The 27549-nt window shown below is 45.6% G+C and overlaps 2 protein-coding genes across 3 annotated transcripts; one reads left to right on the top strand and one right to left on the bottom strand.

The window, feature by feature from the left end:
• Window positions 1–575: 575 nt before the first annotated feature.
• MPST (mercaptopyruvate sulfurtransferase) lies at window positions 576–11466 on the bottom strand. Of its 2 annotated transcripts, none has more exons than XM_027874269.1 (3): window positions 11371–11466; window positions 6382–7024; window positions 576–1306 (listed from the first exon to the last, which is right to left on the bottom strand). In XM_027874269.1, exons 2-3 carry the CDS (start codon window positions 6965–6967, stop codon window positions 1008–1010), a joined length of 885 nt encoding a protein of 294 aa, XP_027730070.1. In that variant the 5' UTR covers window positions 6968–7024; window positions 11371–11466; the 3' UTR covers window positions 576–1007. The 2 variants fall into 2 exon arrangements, with proteins under 2 accessions (XP_027730070.1, XP_027730079.1); XM_027874278.1 differs by lacking the exon at window positions 11371–11466 and adding an exon at window positions 10816–10901.
• Window positions 11467–12324: 858 nt separating this feature from the next.
• TST (thiosulfate sulfurtransferase) lies at window positions 12325–27308 on the top strand. The gene is made up of 2 exons (XM_027874264.1): window positions 12325–13015; window positions 26757–27308. The coding sequence occupies exons 1-2, from the start codon at window positions 12418–12420 to the stop codon at window positions 27053–27055; spliced, it is 897 nt and encodes a 298-aa protein (XP_027730065.1). The 5' UTR covers window positions 12325–12417; the 3' UTR covers window positions 27056–27308.
• The last annotated feature ends 241 nt before the right edge of the window (window positions 27309–27549 follow it).

Genomic DNA, 27549 nt, shown 5'->3' on the forward strand with positions numbered 1-27549 from the left:
TTGTCTGGCAGATGAGGAAATGGATGCAAAGTGGTTTGCTTAAGGACACAAGAAGGGGGCAACCCTGGGGCTGTGACCTGGGGAAGTGAGGACTAAACCCCAATTCTCAACTTAAAACTTATCTTTTGTATTCCACCCCCCCCCACTCACCTCCCATGTTTTTCTTCTATAAAACTTAAGATCTCAGAGGGAACTCAAACTCAAAGCTTCTGACTCTCAGTCCTGAACAACACTCAACTCCCCCCACCCCTCACCATCTTCATGGTTTGAGAGGAGAATGGTAATTCTTTTATTCTAGAAAACTGCCCTCCCCCAAGGGATTGGAATTGGCCCACCAGGATGTATGGCTGCAGTTTGTTATCTCCAATATTTAGTTCAATGCTTGTAAGGGTTTAATGAATACTTTTTCATTCATTCATTCAGGGACAATTTCCCTGACCCTTTAATTTAAGAAGCCCATCAGGAGAATGGCTTCTCCTGAAGCCCTCGAAGAGAGATACCCTTTGTCCACACCCACAGTGCTTCACCCACTATGGTTTTCAGAGATTGGTTTCAAACAGGAGGAAAGAGGTGGCTGTATAGAAAGATTAAACACTTCACATTTATTAACAGTAAAAGATAATAGGAGGTAGGTCTGGCAATCAGCACAGGCTAAATTACAGAGGGCTATATTTGGGGCTCAGCAGGCCCCTCTTTTCCTCCCATTCTCCACTTCAATCAATCCCAACAGATCTCTTCACCATTGCCAAAGGTGTCCTCCATGCCCTCCCCTCACTTTCAACAGATAACATTTGTCTCAGAATCAGAATATTCCAAGGGCCTCCCACAGGGAAGGGAGGGGTGGGATGTGCCATCCAGGCCATACCCTGAGAATTAAAAAAAATAATAAATTTGGCCACTGTATTTAAAAAAGACTTAGGAAAAATTGTTAGGTTGGGCCACCCCCTATCCTGGGGTGGTAAAGGCTGGTGGCCTGGGAGCAGGGAAGTTCCCTGCCTGCCCCTGCCTCAGAGGGTCTTGCCTCTGCCCTCTGAGATGACATCCTCAGGCCGGGCACGCATGTACCACTCCACCCAGGCTCCATCATAGATGGCTACATCAGGCTTGCCACAGAGATATGCACCCAGGGCTACGTGGCAGGCAGAGACACCTGAGCCAGAAGTTGCTACCAGGGGCTTGGAGAGGTCCACCTTCTTCTCTTGGAATAGTCTTTGGATGGCATCAGCGCTCTTCTCCAGGCCCTCCTCAGTCAGAAAGTCGGTGAAAGGGATGTTCAAGGTGCCAGGAATGTGGCCAGGTTCAATGCCTAAAGGAGGAAAAGAAACATTCAGTGTGAGGTAGGAAGTAGCAGGAGTGAGAGGATGGGGAAAGTCAGAGGAGCTGGGTTGGAATTCCGGCTTTGCAGCTAACTACTTATGCCTCAATGCTTAGCACAGTGCCTGGCACATAGTAGGCACTTAATAAATGGTTACTGATTGACTGACTGACCACTCCCATTCTGGGCCTCAGTTTCTAAATCTGTAAAATGAGGTGGTCGGGATTATAAAATCATAAATCTAGAGCTGGAAGGGATTTCAGTGGTCATTTAATCCAGCCAGTTCATTTTCTAGATAAAGAAACAAAGGCCCAGGATAGTGATTGACTAGCCTAAGGTCACACAGGTCATAGGGACAATACATCAAGAACTGGAAAAAGATCTGAGACTCTTTAATCCAACCCTTCTTTTATGGATGTGAAAAAAAAAAGAGGTCTGGGGAAGGTAAGTGACTTCTGCAGAGTCACAGAGAAAATAATTGAAGGTTTTGAACTCAGGTCCTCTGACTCCAAAAGCTAGTAGTCTTTCCACATTGCCTGCCCTGTGAAGGAGACAAAGGGACCAAGGAACCTTCTAGCTCTAATTCTGGATCCTAAAATAAAGTCTGAAGGGAGATTGTGAAGGAATACTATTGTGCTGTAAGAAATGATGAGCAAGATGCTCTCAGAAATCTGGGAAGATTTAGCTGAACTGATGCAAAATGAAGGGAGCAGAACCAGGAGAACATTATATGCAGTAACAGCAACATTGTAACAGTGATCAATTGTGAATGACTCAGCTACTCTGATCAAAACAATGACCCAAGGCAATTCCAAAGGACCTATGATGAGAAATGCTATCCACTTCCAGAGGAAAAATTGATGAACTCTGAATGTAGATAAAGGAATATTTTTTAAAATTTCTTTATCTTTATTGTTTTATTTCGCTTATGTTTTCTTTTGCAACATGGCTAACATGGAAATGTGTTTTGCAAGACCTTACAAGTACAAACAAAATTAAATTGCTTGCCTTCTCAAAGAGGGGGGTGGGGCAGGAGGGAGGGAGAGAATTTGGAACTCAAATTAAAAAAAAAATATTGTTAAAAATTTTTATGTGGAGGGGCAACTAGGTGGTGCAGTGGATAGAGCACCGTCCCTGGAGTCAGGAAGACCCAAGTTCAAATATGACCTCAGACACATGATGCTTACTAGCTGTGTGACCCTAGGCAAGTCATTTAACCCAAACTGCCTCACCAAAAAAAAAAAATTTATATGTAATTGAGAAATATTTCACAAAATATTTTTTTTAAATGGGGGGAAAAATAAAGAACACGGCCTGGGAGAGGAGCAAACAGGCTTTGAGTGGACAAGGTCTGAGGATTAAGGGTGGGAAGGGACTTTAGATACCATTTTATCAACCCTACCTCCGTTCATTGTTGGAGAACAGGAGGGCCTTTGCTAAATTCCTATAGGTGGTAGGTGTCAGATCCACCCAGTTCTCTGACTGAAAATTCCTGGGATACTTTTCACTAGACCAGAGTGCCTAAAGAGGGAGCAGGGTTCAGGTGGGGGCACCAAGGAGCCAGCAGCTTTCACCAAAGATTGAAGGACTGACTAGCTGGTAAGGGATCATGGGACTAGTATAAGACAGACCACACAAAGAATTACAGAGCTGGAAGAGGCTTCAGTGGTCCTCCACATCACCTGGAGCTGAAGCAGCAACCCTAGCTCCAATGCCTCTGACCTGCAGCCATTCAAACATCCATTTGCTTAAAGACCTTGATGGCCCAGAGGAGATATTGCCCCGTGGTCTGCTTGCTGAGTGGAATGTGGGCAGAGTAATTAACCTGGCAGTCAGAGAGTGCCTGGAGTCTTGGACCTGGTCCTCTGGCCTTCCCTTTTCTGATCCTCATTTCCCTACTCCACAAAATGAGGATAATATTTACAAATTATCCACCTCACAGAGTGGTTGAGAGGCTGAATCAGCATTTAGTAAAGTGCGAATGAAATGACTGTGACTCTTGTGTCCCTAGTGTTTAGTACAGTACTTGGCACAGAGAAATAATTGTTAGCTTGACTATAATCATTAATGTTATAAATTAAGTAAACAATAACTTAATGAATCAATAATAAATAGCTAACAACTAATCACATAGGGCTTTAGAGTTTACAGGACCCTTTATGTTTATTTAATTCACTTAAAACTTATGACAAGGGAGGCACTATAATTGTTATTCTTATTTATTAATATTATTATAGATGAGGAAACTGAGGCAAGCAAAGGCAAAATGACTTGGCCAAGGTGTCTAAAGCAGGACCTGAATTCAGGTATTCCTGATTCCAAGACAAGAAGCCTCTTAGCCAGGTGGTACAGTGTTGAGAGCAGGGGACAGGGAGTCAGGAAGACCTGAATCTGAATCCTGCCTCAGATGTTGTAGTGTGACCCTGGGCAAGTCCCATCACCCCTCTATGCCACATTTGGAATCCATGGCCCCTGAGGGCCCTTACAACCCTAGGACTCTACCATATAGATTATTCTGGAAGATAGTGGACTCCCCATCTTTGGAAGTCTTCAAGGATAGGCTTCACCTCTACTTGACTCATTGGGTAAATTGTAGAGAGAATTCTCATACAGGTGTGGGTTAGATTGGCTTAATGGATAGAGGGCTGGGTCTGGAGTTGGGAAGACTAGGGTTCAAATCTCAGAATTATTAGTTACGTGACCCTAGGCAAGTCACTTGATCCTTCTCTCCCTCAGTATTCTCACTGGTGAAATGGGGGAAATAATAGCACCTCCCTTTCAGAGTTGTTGTGACGATCAAATGAGACAATATTTGTAAAGGGGCTTGTGTGGTACGTGACACATAGTAGGTAGGCCTTAAGGAATGTTTCCTTCCTCTTTTCCTTATTTCTTCTCTCCCTTCTTCCCTCCTCCTTCCTTCCTTCCTCAACACTGAGATTCTGTAATTATTATTGGCACACAATTGTTACCTTGAATTTAGATGAGGAAACATTAATTAAATATCCTCAAAGGTTTAAATAACCTACAGAATGTAGTGCTACCTGAGGGGGTCTGTGATCCACAGAAATGGAGGACATAGGAACCAAGACAATACTCCAGGCCTTGAGTGGAGGTGTGCCAAGTATCTGGTCCATCCAGCCTAAGCTCTAGGCCAGAAAGAAGACTCCAAGGGGTTCTCACACTTATGGAATTTAAAGATCTGGCAGAACTTCATTGTCTGTAGTCATCCCCGCTGAAGGCCTTCTCCTAGGCATACAGGTGACTATGACTCCAGAAGGCTCTGCTAGTGCTACACAGGCACAATCCAAAAGTAGGGGCCACATGGTGTGCACTTGCCATCTGAGGACCAACCCGGATACCAAAGACATCTCATATTGGGGGTTAATAAGGTATAGAAGGCATGAGGACAACTCCACTCCCCATTCCAGGGACTCCTTGGACCCAGGCTCTCCTCCTTGGACATCACTGCCCTCTAGGTGATGACTCCCCCTTTCAGAATAGAAGTATCTTGAGGGCAGCAGCTGTTTATATCTCCCAGGTTCTTAGACTAGTGCCTGGCACAGAATAGGTCAGCTATTCTTTCATCCCAACTTTACAGATAAGAAAACTATAGCTCATAGTGGCTCAAGGCAAGTGAAGCTAAGACATATCAGGAAGAGTTTTGGGTCAGCTTCTTAAAACCTGAGCAGCTAGGTGGCACAGTGCATAAAGCACCTAGCCCGGAGTCAGGAAGACTCATTTTCCTGAGTTCAAATCTGACCTCAGACACTTATTAGCTGTGTGACCCTGGGCAAGTCACTTCACCCTGTTTTGCCTCAGTTCCTCATCTGTAAAATGAGCTGGAGCAAGAAATGGCAAACCATTTCAGTGTGTTTGCCAAGAAAATCGCAAAAGGGGTCACAGAGAGTCAAACATGACTGAACAACTTACAACTTGAGTGACTTTGGACAAATCTTATCACCCCTCCAAGCCTCAGTTTTCCCATCTGTAAAATGGGGACAATAAATAGCCCCTTCCCTATGGGGTTGCTGTGAGACTCAAACGAGCCTATGGATATAAAGCTAGAGAAATGAGGGCCATTCTCATTACTATCACTGTTGCTATCACTATGTCACACTGACCCCCAGTTTCCCTCGGTCCCATGTCTCTCTGGACACTCCAGCTCCAGTTGGACAACTGGAGGTTCCAACAGGGAGCACTGGGCAAACCACAGGCCATGAAAATAAGACAGTGAGCCATCACCCTGTTCTCACCCAATCCGTGTGTTCAGCAGCAAACACACCTCTCATCACTGCTGTCCTGGCCCATGTTAAGAGCTCTCCACCACCCCAGCTAGCATGTCTATGGTACTTGAAGGCTTGCAAATCACTTTACATGAGCTACCTTATTTGTGAAGGAGAAGATGAATTGGTGGCAGGGGGATGTCTGGTTGGAGCCCAACTGGGACAATACTTGATGGCAAATGGGATTGTCCATAGGTACTTGGGCTCAGAGCTTCTATTGATAAAATGGAGGGTTGGCATGGATGGCCTCAGTTTTCTCATCTGTAAAATGTCAGGGCTGGATTTGCTCTGAGATCCCTTCAAGCTTCAGAGCCATGATTTTATGGTTTATTTTGACTGTGGGATTTGGAATAGAAAAAGGACTCTTGGAAATCCTCCAAGATAATCATGTGCTACTGTGGAAAGAGTAATAGGGTTTGGAGTCAAAATATCTGGATTCAAATCCTAGTTTTTCCTCTTTACTGCCTTGTGTGACCTTGGCCAAGTCACTTGAACCCCATGGGCTTCAGGTTCCTCTACTATAAGACAAGGGGATTGGACTAGTGGCCTCTAAGGGCCTTTTCAGCTCTAAACTTGGGATCCTGGTCCAAACCCTCCCCCCCCTCCCCCTCATTTTACAGAGGAGAAAACTGAAGAGCAGATAGAAGTGAGTTGGGTATGATCACCCAAGTAGCAAAAAGAGCTGAGATTTGACCGTAGGTCCTTTGACTGCAAATACTGTGTGATCTTTCTGCCACCTCCCTCAGCTATACCTGGCCATAGACAGTGCTCTAGCTATATTACCTTCTTGGGTTTCTGGCTCAATGCCCCTGAAGCGCCCTTCAACACGGGCATCTACAACCTGGAACTGGCGTGATTCAATGTTGTCTTTGATGTCTTCATAGGTCTTCACAAACATTGCATTTAGGGTGGCCTGGAACTCTGCTTGAATTGGGCGGGCCCTGCCAGAGCTCAGCGGATAGCCCTCCCTCTTCCAGTTCTTTAATCCTCCATCCAGCAGTGAGACAGTCTCATGCCCAAAGGCCCTAAACATCCACCATAGTCGGGGGGCGGAGAAGGAGCCCTGATCACTGGCATCGTACACCACCACGTGGGTGCCATTCCCTACTCCCAGCTTGCCAACATACTCAGCAAACTCTGCAGCATCGGGCAGCATGTGGTTATAGGGGGATGTCCGGTCGCTGCAGAGGTCGATGTTGAAGAAGGCTGCTCCAGGGATGTGACCTTCTTCAAACTCCTGCCGAGGCTCTCGTTTCAACGTCGGCAGGTGCCATGAAGCGTCCAGCAGCTTCAGGGGCTGGGACTCCTTCAAGGACTTAGCTACCCACTTGGCTGATACCAGAGCTCTAAAAAGGGATCGTGTGGCCATGATGCCTGGCTTTTGGCCAGCTTCTGTCTGACTTGAGGTCTCCTGGGACACTCTAGACTAGGTAAAAAGAAAGAGAAGAATGAGTGACTAGGGAGTCATTGTAGGTAGGGTGGTGGTTAAGCGTACAAAGGGCTAGAATCCATTTGTAACTTGTGATATCAAGAGCCAGGGAGAGCAGAACAAAGGGAGAGGGAGAGAAGAATGAATGAAAGGAAGGAGGAAAGGAGGGAGGGGCAGTCAGAGTCCAATAAAAACACTACACAGCAAATAACCAGCTTCAGTGAACTCAGAGTGCTGATTCAGCAAAGTCACCCTGTCCCACCAGCCTGGCCTCAGTCACAGAGATTAGAGAGACTGTCATTCCCCACAGACAAAGGAGTCAGGACACCGATATTACTTGGGGCAGATAACAGCTCTTGACTCCAAAGGATCATCTAGTCCAACCCTTTCATTTTACAAATGAGGAAACTGAGGCCCAGAGAGCCGAAGTAATTCACCCAAGGTCTCACAGGAAGCGTCAGAGCCAGGACCTGAACCCAGGCGCTGATTCCAAATTCGACCTTCTTCCCCCTGTGCTATGTCCCTAGCAGGCAATCTGGGGAAATCAGGATTCCATGGGCCACACTGGTTCTATGTCATGAAGAGGCAGGCAAGAAGGCAGATGCAGACACTTTCCCTCCCAGTATGTTGTAATGGCAGGAGATGTGGATGTGATCCCCTGGGCAGTGGTGTTCCTGAGACTAGAGACATCACTCCCTATGATTTCCTTGGCACATCTGATGATGAAAGAGACTCAGAGTGCCAGAGAAGGGTAGTGACCTGCCCAAAGCTATGTAGCAATTTCTTAGCAGAAACAGGACTAGATTGACCATTAGCGTCTAGACTGAACACATAAGGGAACCAGCCCTGCCCATGTGCTCCTGAATGCCCATTACATGCCCTAAGGAATCCAGTTCCTCTCCTGTCACTCCCCCCCTCTACCTGGGTGACTGTGGGCAAATCCTTTCTCTCTAGGGCTGTTTCCCAGTTCTGTAAATGAGGGGGTCTAAATGATCTTAATAATTTCCAAGACCCATCCTCATTCTGACATATTAAGTCTATGTTTCTAATCCTGATATCTTCTATTCTAATGTTCTTGCCCTCGCTGACAGTCTAAGTGCTAAGGCTGTTCCCAGTGCTGATATTTTAAGTTCCAATGACCCTCTCAGCATAATTCAGTCAAATTCCCCAAGAATCTGTTAAAAGCTTACACTGTTTCAGGTGAAAAGGAAGATAGTGTAGTAGGTACAGACTAAGAGTCAGGAAGACCTGGTTCATACTGGTTGGGTGACCCTGGGCAAATCACTTCCTTTCTTCATGCTCCCAGGTGATTTTCTAAGACTACAAGATGCTGAGCAAGTATAGACAATAATAACAATAGTTAACATTTCTACAGCAATTACTATGTGCCAGGCACTGTGCTAAGCACTTTACAAATACAATCTCCCTTGATCCTCACAACAAAAAGCCCTTGGAAGGAAGGTGCCATTATTATCCCCATTTTACAGATGAGGAAACTGAGGCAAAAAAGAGGTGAAATGACTAGATTTGAATTAGTAGAAGGGAAGTTTCCTCAGATAGGATTCTCTACATCAAAGAAACCACAAGTCTGTTAAAAAAAAAAAGGAGGGGGGAAAGAACATCTGGAGGAAGACGACTCACTGACTTTGGACTCAGGTTCAAATTCTGCCTCCTTCACTTAACATCTGTGTGACCTAGACTAAGTCACTTTAACTGTGTGAGCCTCAGATTCCCCAGTGTAAAATGAGAGATTTTGACCAGATGACTTCTGTTTCTGCTCCTCGGACCTCCACCCAAATCCCAGTTTATTCATTCCTCCTGTGACCCAGGGCTCAGTCACTTCACTTGTGTCTTGTGACTACAATAACACTTACATAGTGCTTTACCATCTTTGACTCTCACAACAACCCTGAGGTAGGTGCAATTATCTTCATTTCACTGGTGAAGAAACTGAGGCTCAGAGAGATTAAGTTATTTGTCGAGAGTTACACAGAATAAGTGTTTGAGGCAGGATTCAAACTCAATTCTGGCTGACCAGAGTCCACCATTCTACGCTAAGCCATGGGGATAGAAAAAACAAACAAAAAAATCAACTAAACAAAATGGCGGTAGTCCCTGCCCTGCTCTGAAGGAGCTAACACGCCATCCAGGAGGATATGTACATATGTGTACATATACACATGCACACACATACACATATATGCAAACATACATACATGTATGTATACAGAGGATTAAACACAATTTAAAAAAAATAAGCCTATGATTTCTTTGGTGTAGGGAGCTCCTCCTGATCAGAATGCTCCCTGTACTACCACCCCCCCCTCCACCGCCTGCCCAAATACAAATCACATACAAAGGATATCCAAAGTTGTTTCTTGGGAGAGGGGACAATCATGGAAAAGGTGGTACCTGAGCTGCCTCGGCCATGTACAGCTCCTAGATCAGCTCAGTGTCCCTCCCTGGATGGGTTCCCAGGAAGTCTGGGTTTTGCTTTCTGCTCCATTATTAAGGATGGTCAGGAAAGGTTAGCTTAAGCTTAGCCAACACCCCCTACACACCCAGGTGTATCCATATTCTCAAAAAGTAGGTAAAGGAATAAGGGAGTTTCAGAACCAGAACTGAAACCCAGGGCCATGGATTTCAAAGCCACCATCCCATACCTAGGAGCTGTTTTTTTGTTTATTTGTTTGTTTTTCCGTAGATAGGAGCAGTGAAACTTTCAAGGTGGTCTGGAACTGAAATCCCAGAAGCTGACTCCAAAAAGGAAATCGAAAGCAAGAAACGGAAAGAGGCTCATCCCAGGGTGCATGAATAGTAAGGAACCAATGATAATTTGAACTCAGGTCTTCTGACTCCAAACCCTGTAGGATGATTTCTAAATTCTCTTCCAGCTCTCAATCCTGTTAGTCTATGGATTTAGAATCCAGAATTAGAGCTGAAAAGGTCCCCAGCGGCAAGGTAGCTCAACCACCCCAATTTACAGAGGCCCAGAAGAAGTGAGTTGCCCAGGGTTACATTGCTGCAGCAGTAGGCACAAAGATTTAGAGGTGGAAGTGACCTCAGAGGCAATCTACAAATGAGGAAACTGAGGCTCAGGGAGGAGATCCGGGAACCAAACTCTGACCTCCTGAAGCTTGCATCTTTCTTTGGCTATCACAGGAGGGGTCCCAGGGCTTATGTGGCTTGGAGCCACTGGCCGAACCTCCCTCGGGAGGGAGTCCCAATTCCTGGTGCTGAAAAAGGGGGCCCAGTGGGGTAGAGGGCTGAGAAGGGTTTACCAGTATCCTAGGATTTTCCGACCTCCAGATGTCTTAGAGAGCATCTAACCTGGTTCCCATTTTACAGAGTAGGCAAAGATGAGCCTCAGCGGTCACCTGATTTGCCCAAGGTCACATAGCTCAAGTAATTGAGCAGAAGTAGTTTGCAAACCCGGCCAGGGCCTCTGCCTGCTGAGTCAGAGCTCTCAGCACCTCTGAATGGCTGCCCCTCTCACCCCTGGGTAAGAGTAGCCCTGAACGAACTCTAGATCGAGTTTAGCCCAAGGGGCACCCAGTTAGCCCCCCAAAAACAGTAACGTATATGGGCGAGGAGGTCTTTCGGCGCTCCGTTCCTGGGCTTCCGGTTACCCCCCATGGCTAGCTGTGTCAGTGTAGGGAAGGTAACCCTGCCCTCCAGCACCCCCGGCTCCTTTTCCCAGCCTACACGCCGCTGGTGGCCCTGGGGAAATGCCAGAGCCCCGGGGAGCTCCCATCGCTCAGGGGTCAGAGGCGCGGGGGTTTTGGCACCTTGGACAGGGGTACAGGCTAGGCGTCCTATCCTCAGGGGCAGGGGCCGTAACGGAAGGTGGGAGAGAGGATAAGGAACCTCTGAGATCCGAAGAGAGAGTCGGGGGCCCAGCACCCACCCCACACACGTCCTCACTCACCAAAGTAGGGGCCGGCCCACGCTGGCGGCTTCTCCGCCCCTTCCCCTGCGACGGCGACGCTAATGGGCTGGGCCCAGAGCGCAGGAAGGAGGGATCCAAGGGCCAGGCAAGCGGCGAGGGAGGGACAGAGGCAGGGCCCAGACTAGGGCGTCCCTTTTTGAACAGGCTAACTTTATTGAACCGAGGAGAGAGAGGGAGTGGCAGGCGGCAGGCCGGCGAGGGGACTATTGGGGAGGAAGGCACTGACTTGTCTGCCGGCCGGGGTCCACTGGGGCAAAAAGGAAAACAAAGGGGAGCTGGCTCAAAGACAAATGGGGTGGGTCCTGGGCACCTGGAGGATAACACCCCCCACCCCCAACACCACCTCCCTCGGACAGGGCGGGAAATGGGGGTCCGTGGAGGGAAGGGGACTTGCCCAAAGTCACACAGCTAGGAGCCAGCCGAGGCAGAATTTCCAGGTCAGGTTCACGCAGTGCGGGTCCAGGGCTCTGGCCACAGCTCCCAACCACCTCTCCAGAGGTCCAATGAGGGGGAGGAGTGAAAAGGAGCAGAGAAGGGGGAGGAGGAGCAGAGAGGGAAGGGGCTGCCACAGTCCAGGGGCCAAGGTCACCCACCAATCCCCCACCCCCACCTTCCGGCACCTCCTGCCTTAGCTAATTGGGTTTCTGGGTTGGAGGTTTCCGGAAAGTGGAGCTTTGAGCCTAGGTCAGGGCCAAGTGGGTCCCACCAACTGGCGGGTTACCTATAAAAAAATTTAGCCGGGAGGGGGTGCAGGAATCAGGGAGAGATACCACGATCTCTGCTCCCCCTCCAATTGGGGACGCTTTGGGGAGAGGGCTATTTCTGAAGCTGGGCCTGCTTCCCATAGGAGCTTTTGTTCGGGGCTGGCTGCAGCTCTCCCTTGGCCAGAGCCCAGGATGTGGTTCAACTTATTACTGATTTCTCTTGGTAACTAACTTACTCCCTGCTTTAAATCACTTTCCCCCTCCCCCAGCCCTTCAGCTGGGCTACCTAGCCCCTGTCACTACTCCCCTCCTTTTCCTCCTTCCTCCTCTTTCTCTGGGAGGGGAGGAGGGGCAAAACCCACACACAAAACCCACATATACATACATACACACGTGCATGTACAGAGTGCCAGTCACAGCCAAGGCAAATTCAACTCTCCCAACTCTCAAGGGGCCCCAAGCCCCACAGCAACCTCCCGGGATTGGTTGCTAAGGTGGGAGGGGTCTGTCCTGGGATAAAGTCGAGGGCCAAGCCCGAGCAAGGCAGCCACCTTCCCTCCGCCCAGGGGCCAGCCTGGGTCTAGTGGGTGAGGGGATAACCCGTCAGGCCCCGCCTCCTTTCCCCCCGCCCCCCGCCCCTCTCCCTGGCAACCTTCCCTCATCTTCCAGCCCCAGATCTCCCAGCTCTCAGTGCCCTGCTTCTCCCTCCTCTAGGCAGAAGGCGCTAGGCTGTGGCAATGGTACAGCAACAGGTACTCTACCGGGCTCTGGTGTCCACCAAGTGGCTGGCTGAGTCGGTCCGCGCGCGGAAGCTGGGCCCCGGCCTGCGGGTGCTCGACGTGTCCTGGTACCCACCTCGGCAGCGCAGTGCACTCCAGGAGTACCGGGAGCGCCACATCCCGGGCGCCTCCTTCTTCAACATCGAGGAGTGCCGGGACCAGCAGTCTCCCTACGAGATGATGCTACCCAGTGAGGCTGACTTCGCCAGCTACGTGGGTCGCCTGGGCATCGGCAACAGCACGCACGTGGTGGTGTACGACGGTGACGATCTGGGCAGTTTCTACGGTCCTCGAGCCTGGTGGATGTTCCGGGTCTTTGGCCACCGCACCGTGTCGGTGCTCAATGGGGGCTTCCGAAACTGGCTGCTGGAAGGGCACCCGGTGACCTCGGAACCCACGAACCCCGAGCCCGCAGTTTTCAAAGCCACACTCGACAAGTCCCTGCTCAAGACCTATGAGCAGATGGTGGAAAATCTAGAGTCCAAGCGCTTCCAGATGGTGGACTCCCGGTCCCGGGGGAGGTACCTGGGAACAGAGGCCGAGCCCGACAGCAAAGGTAAGCTGAGGGGTGAGTAGGCTAGCTTGGGTCCCTCCTTCCCCCAGACACATTTTCAACAGCTGCACAGGCTGCCCAAGCTTGGTGGTGGCTTGTGCCTCGTAGCAGGCCAGTGGGTTAAGAGATCATCAGAGACAAGCCCCACACCGGCTGCCCCCCGTGTTACAGAGCAGGAAGGGGAGGCTCAGGGTGGTCGAGAAACTTACCCAAGGTCACATAGTAGAAAGTGAAAATGTTAGAATTTAACCTCAGGTCTCACTACAAATCCACCTGTCCCCCTCCCCTCCATGGTGCCCCTTGCTTATCATAGGTTCATAGACTTAGAACCATCCATTCATTTTGTAATTCAGGAAACTGAGGTCCACGGGGTTCAAGTGACTTAGCCAAGAACCCACCTTGTCCAGCACTACTGCACCCTGATTGTCTCTAACTGATTCTAGTTTCATAGGCATTTAGAGTTGTAAGCTGCCTTGGATCACTACACCCCTTGCAACCTTACCCTGAAGAGGGGGAAAGGGCCAGACATCAAGTGACTTGCCTAAAGTGACCTGGATAGTTAAGTGACAGATAGGGCGGGGACCCTCTGGAGGACCATTGACTCCAAATTCCACTCACCTGACTCCCCTCCTCCAAACACAGTATAAATACAGCTCTGCTTACCAACATTGAACTCATTCCTTTGGAGACACTCCCAGGTCCAGAACTGTCTTGAACCTTGAGATGCAAATGATCCATGTGTCCAGCAACAGACTTTCATTGAGAACCTGCTAACCAGACTATTCCCCTAAAACCCTCCTCAGATGCCTCATTGTGGTATGCCAGTGACTCTGGTTTTCCAAGGTTTTGCCAGCGGTTCCCAAGCTCTAGCTAGACCTACCAACTCAGGCTGTTAAGTCTTGTATGCAAGGATAAGCCCCCTAAGTTGCAAGAGATTCCCCATCAAGTTGACCCCAGAGTGTCAATTTCATTTTAATTATTTAAAAAATATGAACTTAGTCATCAACACACGTGAAGAACAGAAGAGGGCATTGATTTGTAGCGTATGAAACAGGATGCTGGATTTCTCAGACATGGCAACTCTTTCCCAAGTAGTAAAGAGATCACAATCTGAATCAATGGAGGTAAGACCCACACTGACCATTACAGATCGGTGTAGTATTGAATTATCGTGTGCCCTGTGCTAAGGGCTGGGGGAAAGATAGGGTTCATATGAAACAAGATCCTTACTCTCATGGCTTCTGGTCTTCTCAGACGTGTCAGAAAAGGGCAAATAGAGTGTGTTCAGTCACGTCCAACTCTTTGTGACCCCATTTGGGGTTCTCTTGGTAGAGATATTGGAGCGGTTGACCATTTCCTTCTCCAGCTCCTTTTTATAGATGAGGAACTGAGACAAACAAGGTTAAGTGACTTGGCCAGGGTCACACAGCTAGTTAAGTGTCTGAGGACAGATTTGATGAGTCTTCCTGACTCCAGGCCCAGCACTCTAACCACTGTACTACCTAGTCAGTACTGATTAGGGTTGTTAGAGGAGACTTACTAGAAGAAAGAGTATATGGGTTGAATTTTAGAAAATGAATACAAAATATAAAAGGCAGGTGATGGGTAGCAACAGTTATGAACCAAGGCAAAGCAGTGGGAAAGGGTAGGGGATGTATTGGGGTGGGAGATGTTGAACACTCCAGTTTGGCTGGAAAAATGGAGTATGTGTAGGAAAATAGTATGAGAGAGGGCTGGAAAGGTAGGGAGCTGAGAACTTGACTCTGGGCAAGTTCACCTTTCTGAACCTCACTTTCCACATCTGTAAAATGGGCCAGATAGCTCCTAAGGATACTATCCAGTCTGAGTCCATGATCCTGTGGTGGAGGGCCTTCAGCCTCTAACTAAGGAGTTTGAACTTGAAACTTGGTAGGTGGAAGAAACCTTTGAAGACTTCTATGGGGGGTTTGGACCTGATGGCCGTGGAACTCCTGGTCTGGAGAGCCTAAGGGATTTAATGCAGCTGTGACTGGAACCTGTATCCTCTAGCTCTAAATCCAGAGCACTTTTCATTGGGTTATGCTGATGCTCTCCCACCCACCTCCTTTTTTTTCCCCAAACAAAACATTGTCTAAACAGAGTACTTCTGGGAAAGGGCATACCCCAGCTTCTCCCCCACTCTAGGCTAAAAACCCAGCCCGACTGGGCTGGGTAATCGGAGAGAGTTATTTTTTGCCCTTGGAACCTATCCAGTTCCTTTCTCTTACCTAGAATAAAAGTTCACTTGGATCTCTTATCCTTTTCTCCCCCTGCCCCAACCCTCTTTCAAAAAATCTTGGGAAGACATAAACGCACTGCCTGATCTTCACACCCCCAAAGCCTAGACCAAGAGGTGAAATGAAGTTTTACAAGAGGGAGGCAGGATCCAAAGGAATTGTGTCCAGTCTGCCCCACCCCCCCCACCTTGCTTGGGCAGGCATTCAAGGTAAAGGAGGCAGATTAAGACATTGCTGGCACCAGGCCAGGCTTCTTAGAGGGAGTGGCATAGAATCTATGGGGGCTGTAGAAAAGCTTGAGTCAACTGGAGCCAGAGATCTTGTCCAATAGAGCCTATAAGCACCTTCACAATAGCCTCTGTTTACTGTTGTCTCCTGATTCCAGCAGCCTATTTGTCACGAGGCTTTACACCTGAGTCCGAGTCTATGATTTCATTGCTCAAAATGCCATCCAGGTGTGGAAATTCCCTCCACAGACACAGATTGGTAGAACTCTTAGCTTCCTTCCAAACTTATTTCTCTCCCAAAAATTACTTTGCATTTACTTTATATCTGCTTCATATCTGCTATATAAGCTCTCTGAGAGGAGATAGTGTTTCATCTTTGTATCTCCTGTACCTAGTTGCTTAGTGAAAGGTCAGACATATAACAGAGGTTTAATAAAAGAATGTTCAGGTGTTGCTGGGGGACTTTGAGCTCATTAAGCAACTAGTCCCTATAGAAATGTTTGTTTATTGTTGTCTCAGTTAAGAGGCAATGTAGTAAGTGTGGAAAGAACCTTGGCTTTGGAGAGTAAGAGGACTTGAGCAAGTTTCATCTCTGATGCTCACAACCTAAGTGACCTTGGTCAGGTCCTTTCCCATTTCCTGAGCTATAAAGCTATGGGATTAGAATAAATGACCCTGAGGCTCCTTCCTGCCCTAGAGTTAAAATCCTGTGTTCTGTGAATCCCTTCCTCTTTGTCCCTGACCAGAAGCTATCTGGTCCCTGCTTGGACTTTTCCAGGAATGGGGAAGGGGTTTTGAAAAAAACCTGAGAGTCCATAGAATATTTGGATAGATAATTTGATACAATAATACTTTGACATTTAATTGATTTCCTTTGTAATTCTATATATTTTGTTTTATGCATTTAAAAACATTCTGTAAATTATGTTTCCCCAAACTCTCCTGCCATCCCCAGGACTGACCCAAAGGGGTCCAGGAGAAACAAAAAAGGTTGAGAACATTTGTTCTAGAGGTATCCTCGCTGCCCTGTGCCCTGAGAGGAATTGCTTCTCCTTGGGTCTCAGTTTCCCCATTTGCAAAAATAAAGGTTTTGAACTAGATGAGAGCTCTAAGTTCCCTTCCAGTTCTGAAACCTGTCATTTTTATAAGCCACCCTTCCAGGGCTGAAGTTGACTTGTTTCCTGAGCTGAGGCTGAGAAATGACATTTGCACTAACATTTGAAGTTGTCTGCACCTTGAAGTTCCTTAGGTCGTAGTTCAAGATAATGGAAGTAAAACCAGAAGGGACCTTAGAAGGATGATCACATCCTACCCCTTTATAGGTGATGCATCAGGAAATTCATCCATAAAAGCCAGATGACCATTTGTTCGAGAGGCTGCAGAGGTGTCCTGGAAAAAATTGAGAGGGAACCTAGAGGTTAGAGAATTCATTGTAGCATGGTGGAAAGAGTACTGGCCCTGGAGTCAATGGACCTCGATTCAAATCCCACCTCCAATGTATACTAACTCAGTGACTTTAGGCATGACACTTAACTGTCTTGAGCCTCAGTTTCCTCATCTAGGAAATGAGGGACTTTTAATAGGTGGCTACTGAGACCCCTTCTAGCTCCTCATCTATAATGTTGTCTAATACCCTCATTTTTCAGATGAGGAAACTGAGGCCCAGAGAGGTTAAGTAACTTGTCCAGTGTCATGTAGATAGGAAGTGACAGAGCCAGGATTCAAAGCCCATGTCCTTTAACTCCAAATCCAGTCCTACATACTGGATTCCTGTTAAATTCCTGGTGCATGGTAGGATCTTATCAAGTTTTGGTTGATTGACTGATTCAGGTATGATTTGGGCTATATGGCCTCTAAAACCATAGATTCTTCCATCTAAAGTTGGAAGGAACCTTCGAGGCCATCTGATTCAACTCCCTCATTTTGCAAATGGGGAAAATGAGGCCCAGAGAGGAGAAGTAACTCCAGATGATCATAGATTTAGAGCTGGAAAGGACATTAGAACTCACCTAGCCCAACATCTTTTTTCAGGTGATGAGCCCAAGAGGGAAATAGCTTGCCTAAGGTCACACATCCACATGTTGGGGTCAGAGCTGGCACTGAAACACCTCCCCTGGCTCTTGTCTAGCACCCTTTTCAGTCTAGGCACTAGCCTTTGTTAGAGCTAAGTGCCAATGTACAAGTGTATTCAAGGAGTAAGGAAGGAAAAGTCACTTAGCATGGTACTTGGCACTTAGTAGATGCATATTAAATGGTTGATTAGAATCATAGATTTAGAGATGGAAAGAATCTGCGAAGTGAAATCATCTAGTTCAACCCCCCCTTTTTTTTACAGAAAAGGAAACTGAGGCTCAGAGCATTCAAATGACTTGGCCAGGTAGTATCACACATGTGATCCAAGTGTTTAAGGAAGGATTTAATCCCCAGGATTCCTGACTCCATGTCCAGCATTCTATCTATTCTACCACACTGCCTTGCAATGACTATACATTCACACTTCCCCTGACTCCAAGCTCAGTGCTCTTTCCATTCCCTTAACCTGTTTCACCACAAAAGAAAGTTCTCTGAACACAACTGGCTTGGAGCCTTTTTCCAGTTCAGAGCCCCCAGCAGCTAGAAATCTAAATGTGTGTATGATGTTTGAATTCCCAGTGAGGAGGGTGATGGTGGTGGTAGACAGGGGAGGATGCCATCTAATAGAACTTAGTTTCCTGACTTTCCATTATCCTGGCTTAATAGTTTAGTCATCCAAAACCCTTCCCTCACAAAAGACTCTGAGGTAGGGAATACAAATATTTACCCCATTTTACTGATGAGGAAATGGAGACTCAGACAAGGAGAGATGATTTGCCCAGAATCATACACTTATTAGGTGATTGAGCTACATTTTAAATGGGGATTTCCCAATCTTATAGCAAGGCCACTATCCCTACTGTGCCTCTATAACACTCAACCAACAAGCATTTATTGTGTGCCTACTGTATGCCAGATACTGTAGTGCAAGGATGGGAAACCTATGGCCTCAAGACCACATGTGGCCTTCTAAATCCTTGGGTACAGACTTTTGACTGAGTCCAAGTTTTACAGAACAAATCTTTTTATTAAGGGGATTTGTTCTGTGAAGTTTGGATTCAGTCAAAGGGCTGCACTTGAGGACCTAGAGGGTCACGTGCAGCCTCAAGGCCACAGTTTTCCCAACCCTGCTGTAGTGGATACTGAGAATACAGATAGAAAAGTGAGATAGCAACTACCCTTGAGGTTATATTCTAGTGGTAGAATACAGCTTGTTCATAGATGCAGGATATGTCACTAGTGACCCAGGGGTTGGCCCTAACTGAAAGGAAATTCAGATCTGGGCTCACATGGACCCAGACTTAGCCTAGAGGGAGTTTGACCCCAAAGAGAAGGATGGAGTTTTTTTCTTCATATGCTACCCCCAACCCTGGAATACCAAAGGAAAATGTTTAATCAGTTAGTCAATAAACATTTATTAAGCACCTATTGTTCACTGTGCTAAGCTCTGGGGATACATAAAGAGACAAAAGACAGTCCCTGCCCTCAAAGAGCTTATAATATACTGTATTGGTTTGGGGAAGACAACAAGCAGATAGATGTGTACAAATAAGCATATCTGGGTAAAAAAGGAAACAAATAAGATAGGGAAGACCTTGGAATGAAGAGAACTTGGGAAAGCCTTCCTGTGGAAGTTGGGATTTCAGTTGGGACTTCTCTATAACAAAGCTTAGGTGTGTCGCTCATATTTAAGGTCTCCCTAAGAGAGAACAACAAAAAGTTACTGATAGATTTTGAAAATAGAAGGAATCTTAGAGGCCATTGAGTCTAATTTAAAAAAAATTTTGAAAAAGAGGAAATTGGGACTCAGAAAGATTGATTAGACTTCCTAAGGTCACATGGCTAATAATTATCTTATGTGGGATTTGATCCCAGGTCTTTCTGACTCTCAAGTCCAGTGACCAATCCAGTATACTACACTGGCTTACTATATAAAGTATCAGGTATAGGACAGCTATTTATTTCCTTCACCTCAGATGCTTAAAACGCAGAAGATGCCTAAGTGACCATTGGCAAGTATTTATAATATAAAACAGTCATTCATTCTTCATACACCAGTAGGAAAGATTTGTGGGACTACTGAACAGGTATTTAACACATTTTCCTCAAGTCTCTATGTTTAGAGGAGCCCAGAGTATGAATGTACAAATGAATGAATAAGAAAGCATTTATTAACTGCTCACTATGTACAAAGCACCGTGAGATGTTCTAGAAATGCAAACAAAGGCAAGACAGTCCCTGCTTTTAATGGTGAGATGTTGACTTGGAAACTGTAGGCAGCCACTGAGCAGGTACTGTGTCAACAGAATGACTAAGGGAAAGTGTAATCAACTCCTATCTACAGAACAGCACTGAGCAGACACTTTCTCTCCCCACCCCCACCCCATGCTTCATAGACTTGCAGTCCCTGGCAGGGGAGGACTAGTAAACTGAGCTGAGGCTCAGAATGGTGTCATGTTCCTCAGAGAGGAGATTATGGGAAGGGCAGAGCTGACCATAGCCAGTGACCAGAGTGCAGGGAGAATTCTGACATTCTGAGTATTGTAAAAGAGAATGTAAGGGCTAGACTGGCTTTTTTTCAGTCTCAAAGATCACTGCGGTCAGCATCGCACAGTGTGACTAGAGCAATGTCTCTCCAATCCAAGTGTTCTTAATTTGGAGGCCATGAAATTGTTTTTCTTTCTTTCCTTTTTAAACATATTTTTTATTTATTTCATTAAATATTTCCCAATTGAATTTTTAAAAAATTTTAACATTCATTTTTAGAGTTTTGAGTTCCAAATTCTCTCCCTTTCTCCTACCCCTTGAGAAGCCAAGCAATGTGACATTAACTATACATGTAAAGTCACGTAAAACATTTCATAATAGCCATGTTGCAAAAGAAATACACACAAAAAAAAATTAAGAGAAAAAAGTATGCTTCAACTTGCTCTGAGTCATGAAATTGCTTTTCAAAAAATATATTGATAACTTTCAATGTAATTGGTTTGTATTGCAGCTCTAAATATTTTATGTATTTAAAAACATGATTGAGGATTTTTTTTAAAGAGACCATTCTTTGCCTCATTTCTTACCTAGCCTTAATCACTGAATGTGCCTTGCCTCAGTCAAACTGAGACCTGTTAAAGACCTTAGCTTGAAAAGGCCATGGCCCCTCACTGCATCCAGGGACATCTCTAGTCATCTTGATCCACATCTGGCCAGGAGGAGAAAGTGAGGCTGGTGACCTTGCACAGCCCTCCCTCATTTATTTTATTTTTTTGTGTGAAATTTTTGAGGTGTTATTATTTATTCATCCAATCCCCCATTACTCCTTGTTGGGCAGCACCCTAGCATCTGCTTTGTTCTTTGTGACATTTTTGAATATTTCTCTGGGCTCATATAATTTGATAGAAAATTGATTGATGAAATTCTGAGACCTCCTCTAAGCAATAAACAGGGTACTGGGTGTACTATTTTTTTTTTTTGAGGATGCATTAACATCTTTGCAAGAAAGAAGAGAACAAAAATAACCCAGCTCACATCTCTGATCTTTTTTTTTTTAAAGACTTTGTCTTGAGACAAGAGGAGAAGGCCTAGGATGATAGTAGATGATAGTAGTAATACTTTAAGGACAGCTCTCTTCCAGAACAACTAATATAAAGGTTAAGTAAAAAATCCAAATACAAGAAAGATTAAAAAGTCGAGAACTGGCCACTGGGTAATTCTTAGACATAATGTATCTGAAGCTAATGTCACCAACCTGGCACTCCAGACATTCTCACAACTCCTGATTTCCCTCACTCTCACAGTGCATTCACACATGCCAGGAGCCTACCACCCCTTTGGCTTCTACAAATCTAGAAACTTTGGAGCAAGGCTCTTTGCAATTTCTTTGGCAGGAGCTGAGTGTGTGGTGGGTGACAAAATCAAGAATATGCAGGAAATCAGTGAAAAAAAATATGACAGTAGGAAGTTTTGCAATAGCAGATTAGCCCTCCCTCATCTGAATCCAATTCACTTGCATATCATGGCATCACCTCCCTGATGTCATGGTCCTCTTCGAGAACGAAGGACAAATAGCAACAAATCATTTTTTGACTGAGGGGGAGATTGGGCTCTTAAAGAGCCCACATCCCACTCCTAGCTCCAAGTCTTTTTATCTCTCTTCTCTTTCTCTCCTCCTCTTCTTCTCTCTCTCGACCATAGGTCTAGTCCACTCTCTTTCATTTTACAGATAAGAAAATTGAGGCCCAGACAAGTCAAGGGACCTACCCTATAGCTATTAAGGGTCTGAGGTGGGATCTGAACCCAGGTCTTCCTGACTCTAAGCCTAGTACCCTACCCATTGTAGGGTATCCTAGTACCCAGGAGAAGAAGCTTTCAGAGCACAAGGAAAGACTCAGTCTTCTAGGGTGGTATAGCTTATGTGGGCCATTTCTAAGTCGATGGATTTATTATTTGTGATGATCTTAGGCTGGAGAAGCAGGATACAGTAGTGGGTAGGGAGCTGGCCTCAAAGCCAGGAAGATCTGGGTTCAAATCTTGCTTCTGGCCCATAGTGGCTGAGTGTCTCTGGGCAAGTTATATGCTTTCTGTGCTGGGCCAGTGGGGTCAAACTCCAATAGAAATGGGGCAACTATCTTGTACATAAGGATGCCTGCAGGCCACAAGTTGACAGAGAAGATCACCTCTTATCTACATTTCCTTGTGGTTTTTATTTTGTTAAATGCTTCCCAAATGTGCTTTAAGCTGGTTCTGGAGGCACCAGGCAGTGTTGTAAGACACCCCTAGGGAGCTCTCTAAGGTTAGGTGCCAACCTATATTGGTGGAGGGAGTTTCTGGGAATTCCCTCTACCAATGAAGTCACAAATCCAGTCCCTCTCTTTTATGCTGGTTGGCTGGGCAGCTATTTATAAGACTAGCCACATCAGTAGTTATGATGCCTGAAATAACAGCTAACATTTACATAGAGCTGAACTATGTACCAGGCACTGTGCTAAAGGCTTTATAATTCTTCTCATTTGCTCCTCACAACAATCCTGGGAGGTAGGTGCTATCATGATCCCCATTTTACAGATGAGGAAACTGAAGCAAACAGGTTAAGTGATTTGCCCAGGGTCACACAGCTAGCAAGTGTCTGAGACCAGATTTGAACTCAGGTCTTCCTGAATCCAGGCTTGGTGATCAATCCACTGTGCCATTTACCTGCCCCTAGGTAACTAGATCAACAGGTCTACATGATGGTAGCTCCCTTTTCTGTAGTGCTTTAAGATTCCCAAAGCTCTTCCTTCAACATCCTTGCAAAGCACAGAGTTCTCTTTACCAACAGAATCAGAGGTTCATTCCCCGGCCATATCCCCAGTGCCCTGCACAAAGTAGAGACTTGTTGACTAATTGACCCCTATGACTTCTCGGTTGGTTGGCATTGGGACAGGAAGAAGGGGGCAGATGATTGTTAAATATTATGGGTACATGCCTTTTTTGTGGTATGTTGGCATTTTAACGGGCACCTTTTATAGCCTAGTTCATAAAGGTGTCTCTTTAATGGATCACAGGGAATGCCTGAGGCAACAGTGTGAGATGATTGGCCACAAAAAACTCATAGTCTTCATCACATGGAGGAGAGAGACACAGTACCCAGAACAGAAGAGGCGGTGGTGCTCTCCTCTTCTCTCTCCTGCTGGGCAAACCACACCTGCACCATTGCATTCAGTTCCTAGTGCCGCATTGTATTTCTCTTTTTATTTCAAGGTTTTTATTAAACATATGCAATGCGGAAATCTCATGAATACCTACATCATCAGATCATCTGTACACATTAATATGCTGGAGGTATAAGCAGAGGGAGAGAATGACAACCCGGGACCAAACACTTCTGAGTTTCTGTAACTGGTGGCCTCAGGGAATGTCCCTATAAAAATCGGTCAACTCTACTCCTCTGGAAAGTCTATGCTAAGCTATGTATCACACTCCCCATTTCTTGAATCTGGCCAAGGGAGAAAAGGATATTGGCACTAATGCATTAAATGCATGAAATTTCTGTGGAAGGAATGCCTTAGGGAGTGCTAAAGACCCAACTGCACTTCAAAGGGCACATTCTGGATCAGTTCAGGGGCACAGACTCAATCCTCCTTTTAGATCAATTGGTATGAAGTGGCCATACAGAATAAAGAATCCTGGGTGATATTGAGCAAGCCTTACAGAATTCAGGGCAAGCTAAGTTAGTGCCACATTTTAGAAAGAGCATTAATAAGGATGTTTAACCTAGAGAACAGAAGGTTGACAGGGGATATGAAAGCTGGCTTCAAAAAGCCCTGTGGTACATCAGATATGGAGCAATGGACTCGGGTGTGAGAGGATGTAGGTTCAAATCCTACCTTTGCCACTAACTCTGTGTATGAATTTGGGCAAGTCTCTTCTTCTCTGGTCCTCAGTTTCCTCCTTTGTAAAATGAGGGGGCTAGACTAAATGGCCATTAAGGTCCCTTCCAGACCTAGATTGTGGATTCTAAGTATTTAAAGGGTCTTTTTTTTTTTAATGGTGCCAATTTTAAGTAGATTTTATTCTCCTGGACAAGAATTGCATTTCTGCTTGTTTACAGTGCTATGTGCCATGTTGTTCACTTCTCTCCCTGTTCACACTTTCAAGCATTCAGAATACCCAGATTTATACAGTAGCTCAAAAGTTACTTTTAAACAGCTACTGTCTTGGCTACAGATTAGAGTTCTTCAATTGCTGGAGAGCTCCATGAGTAGAACGCTCTTTCTTCTGGTGTCTTTAGTCTGCTCCTTCAATGGTGAGTCCAAAAGAAGTGCCTCTAAATAGGGTTGCTCCACCCAATGGGAACCCAATAATGAGGGGACTGCAGACCTCTAGTTCTTTCTGCTGATGCTCAAATTCTTCCTTCTCAGCAGTCCAATTCTTATCTAGCCCTTTGGTCATTTCAATACATTTGTCAAGGATGATCCATGTGTCTTCATCACCAATTTAGTTTTGGAGTTTCTAATTTTCTGTGGTAGCCTTCATGTTAAAAACATGAGATTCAAGAAAATTCTTGGAAGACTTCACCCTGCTTCTCATCTTCAGCCTTATGTTTCTCAGCCTCCTGGACCGTACACTCAATGTCTTCTTTTCTCAGATGACCTTTGTCATTGGTGGTGGTGATCTTCTCCTTGCCTGTGCTCTTATCAATAGCAGAAATGTTGAGGATGTCATTTGCATCAATGTCAAATATGACTTGAATCTGAGGAACACCCCTGGCGCAGAGGGATTCCTGTGAGCTCAAACTTGCTAAGCAGGTTTTTATCCTTTATCTTTGCTCTCTCACTTTTGAAGGACTTTCTTAAGGAAGAGAATTACATCTGTTCTACTCAGAGGGCTGAACTAGGGGCCGTGCTTGAGAACTGGAGAAAGGCATGCTTTTTTGCTCAGTAAAAGGAAACTTCTAATTAGAGCTGTCTCCAAGTGGAATGACCTACTTTGGGAAGTGGAAATCCCCCATTGCTAGGGGTTTTCAAGTGGTCAGTCATTTATTTTATAGAGGGAATTTCATTCTATTCCATGATAGATTGGTCTAGATGACCCTTGAGAATCCATGATGCTGATTGTATCCAGTCCCCACTTTTTATTTTACTTGTATATTTGTTTATTCATCTACCTATCATTCATTCATTTATCTATCTACCTTTTTATTTATCTCAAGGAAGTAACTAAGGCTGAGTATAGGGAAATGACTTGCTCATGGTCACATAGCTATAAGTAGTGGGAGGAACTAATAAGTAGTAAGACTTAAACCCAGGTCTTTCTCTGTGCCTAGTGCTTTTGCCACTAAGAACCTCTGCTCTAATCCAATCACACAAACATTAAGTGCCTACTATATACAAAACACTGGCTTTACAAAGAAGAAAGGAGGGGCTGCTAGGAGGTGCAGTGGATAGAGCACAAGGTCTGGAGTCAGGAGGATCTGAGTTAAGACAATTACTAAATGTGACCTTGGGCAAATTACTTAACCTCAATTGCTTCCAAATTTAAAAAGGAAAGGGAGAGAGAGAGAGAGAGAGAGAGAGAGAGAGAGAGAGAGAGAGGAAAAATCTGTCCTTAAGGATCTTGCATTCTACCTGGTGGGAACAGGGCTGCAACCTGCAAACAGGTACATTGACTCATCCCCCACCTGGCTTCTTATATTGTATCTACTTATATGTAGATGGGTTCTCTCTTCCTATAGAATGTAAGATCCATGAAGGCAAAGATGGTATCTTTTCTGTCAGAGTAGCCCAGTGTCTTACATGATACCTGGCACACAGAATATGCTTAATACAGGACTGCTGATTGCTTCTTAATCTGGAAATCAGTGTTATTCTAGAGAGCTAGATTTGGAGTCTGAAGACCTGGGTTGAAACTGAGACTCTGCTACTGATGTCCCACGGGCAAGTCACATAACTTTTCTGAACCTCAGTATTCCAATCTGTAAAATGAAGAGACTGAATTAAGTAGTCTTCAAAGTCCCTTCTAACTCTAATTCTTTTGTCCTCTTTCCCTTTCATTCAAAACTGGCTTTCTTGCCAGTTCCTCACACATGACACACCTCCCATCTACGTACCTTTGCACTGATTGCCCTGAATTCTTGGAATGTCTGTGCCTCTTAGAATTCTTGGTGGAGCACCACCTCCTACATAAAGTCTTTTGTCTCCCAAAACCACCATCCCAGGGCTACTTATACCTTCTCCCCACCAAAATTTACATGATAACTCTTTTGTGTGTTTTTGGTTATTGTTGGTTTTTTATGTTACTATATGTGTGTGTTTCCACCATTTGACTATTCAAATAAGATCCCTGAGGGAAGGGCCTCTTGTTCTTATGTCCCCTAGTGACTGGTATGGTTCCTGACAAATGGAATGATAAGATCATGGATTTAAGTTGAAAGGGACTTTAGAGGTCATTCAAGTCTGACCTTTTTAGTTTATAGATGAAGAAAATGGGCCCCAAAGAGTTCAAATGACTTGTCCACTGCTAGTAAGTGTTAGAGGAAGGCTGTGAACCCTGACCTTCCTGCCTTCTAAGTCCAGCTTCTATCCATTATGCCACACTGTCTCTGAAAATAGGTGCTTAATAAATGCTTATTGATTGGTTGCTGTAGTCCCATTCATCACCTCTAACTCATTCCTTCATTTTTCCTGTCTCCTTGGTCTCTTCCTGGGACTGGCTCAGACCTGGAACCCGGCCACATCCCTGGTTCCCTGAACATGCCTTTCACGGACTTCCTGACGGCAGAAGGTTTTGAGAAGAGTCCCGAGGAGATCCGGGCTATGTTCAAGGAGAAGAAAGTGGACCTCTCCAAGCCACTCATTGCCACCTGCCGTAAGGGGGTCACCGCTTGTCACATCGCCCTCGCTGCCTACCTCTGTGGCAAGCCTGACGTAGCCATATATGATGGCTCCTGGTCTGAGTGGTTCCGCCGGGCACCCCCCAAGCTTCGGGTCTCCCAATGGAAGGGAGGGAAAGCCTGAGTAGGAAAAAGGAAAGGATGAGACTTGACCCTTTCCTTGTCCTCTTCTCTCTCCTAGATCAACCATTGGGGCTATCATGGATCTAGGGGCCCCTCTTTGCCTTACCCACAATCATCTCTGAAATGATGTCTGATTTATACTTTTTTTTCCTTGCCTGTTTTTGTAAAGGATTGAAGAGTTTCTGGGGTAGCTATGTAAAAATTTCCTTCATTCTCCCTTGTCAGCTCTGGAATAAACTCTCCCCTTTCTGAGAGACTGTTTGAGAATCTCTTCCTGGACTGAGCTATTAGGGAAATCATGTGGTCATGGAAAGTGCACTTATGGGTTCAAATCTCACCTCCAATATGTACTACCTGTGTGACCATGAGCGAGTCACTTAATCATTCAAATTGTTTCCTCCTCTGTAAAATGGGTATATTACTTGAGACACTTGAACTGAAAACAACAGAAAGAACCTCTAGGAGTTCCTGCCTGATAGAAGTGTTCAGCCTACA

The sequence above is a fragment of the Vombatus ursinus genome, unplaced genomic scaffold (genome assembly GCF_900497805.2).
Source record: "Vombatus ursinus unplaced genomic scaffold, bare-nosed wombat genome assembly UNPS02003292.1, whole genome shotgun sequence".
NCBI classification, from domain to species: Eukaryota; Metazoa; Chordata; class Mammalia; order Diprotodontia; family Vombatidae; genus Vombatus; species Vombatus ursinus.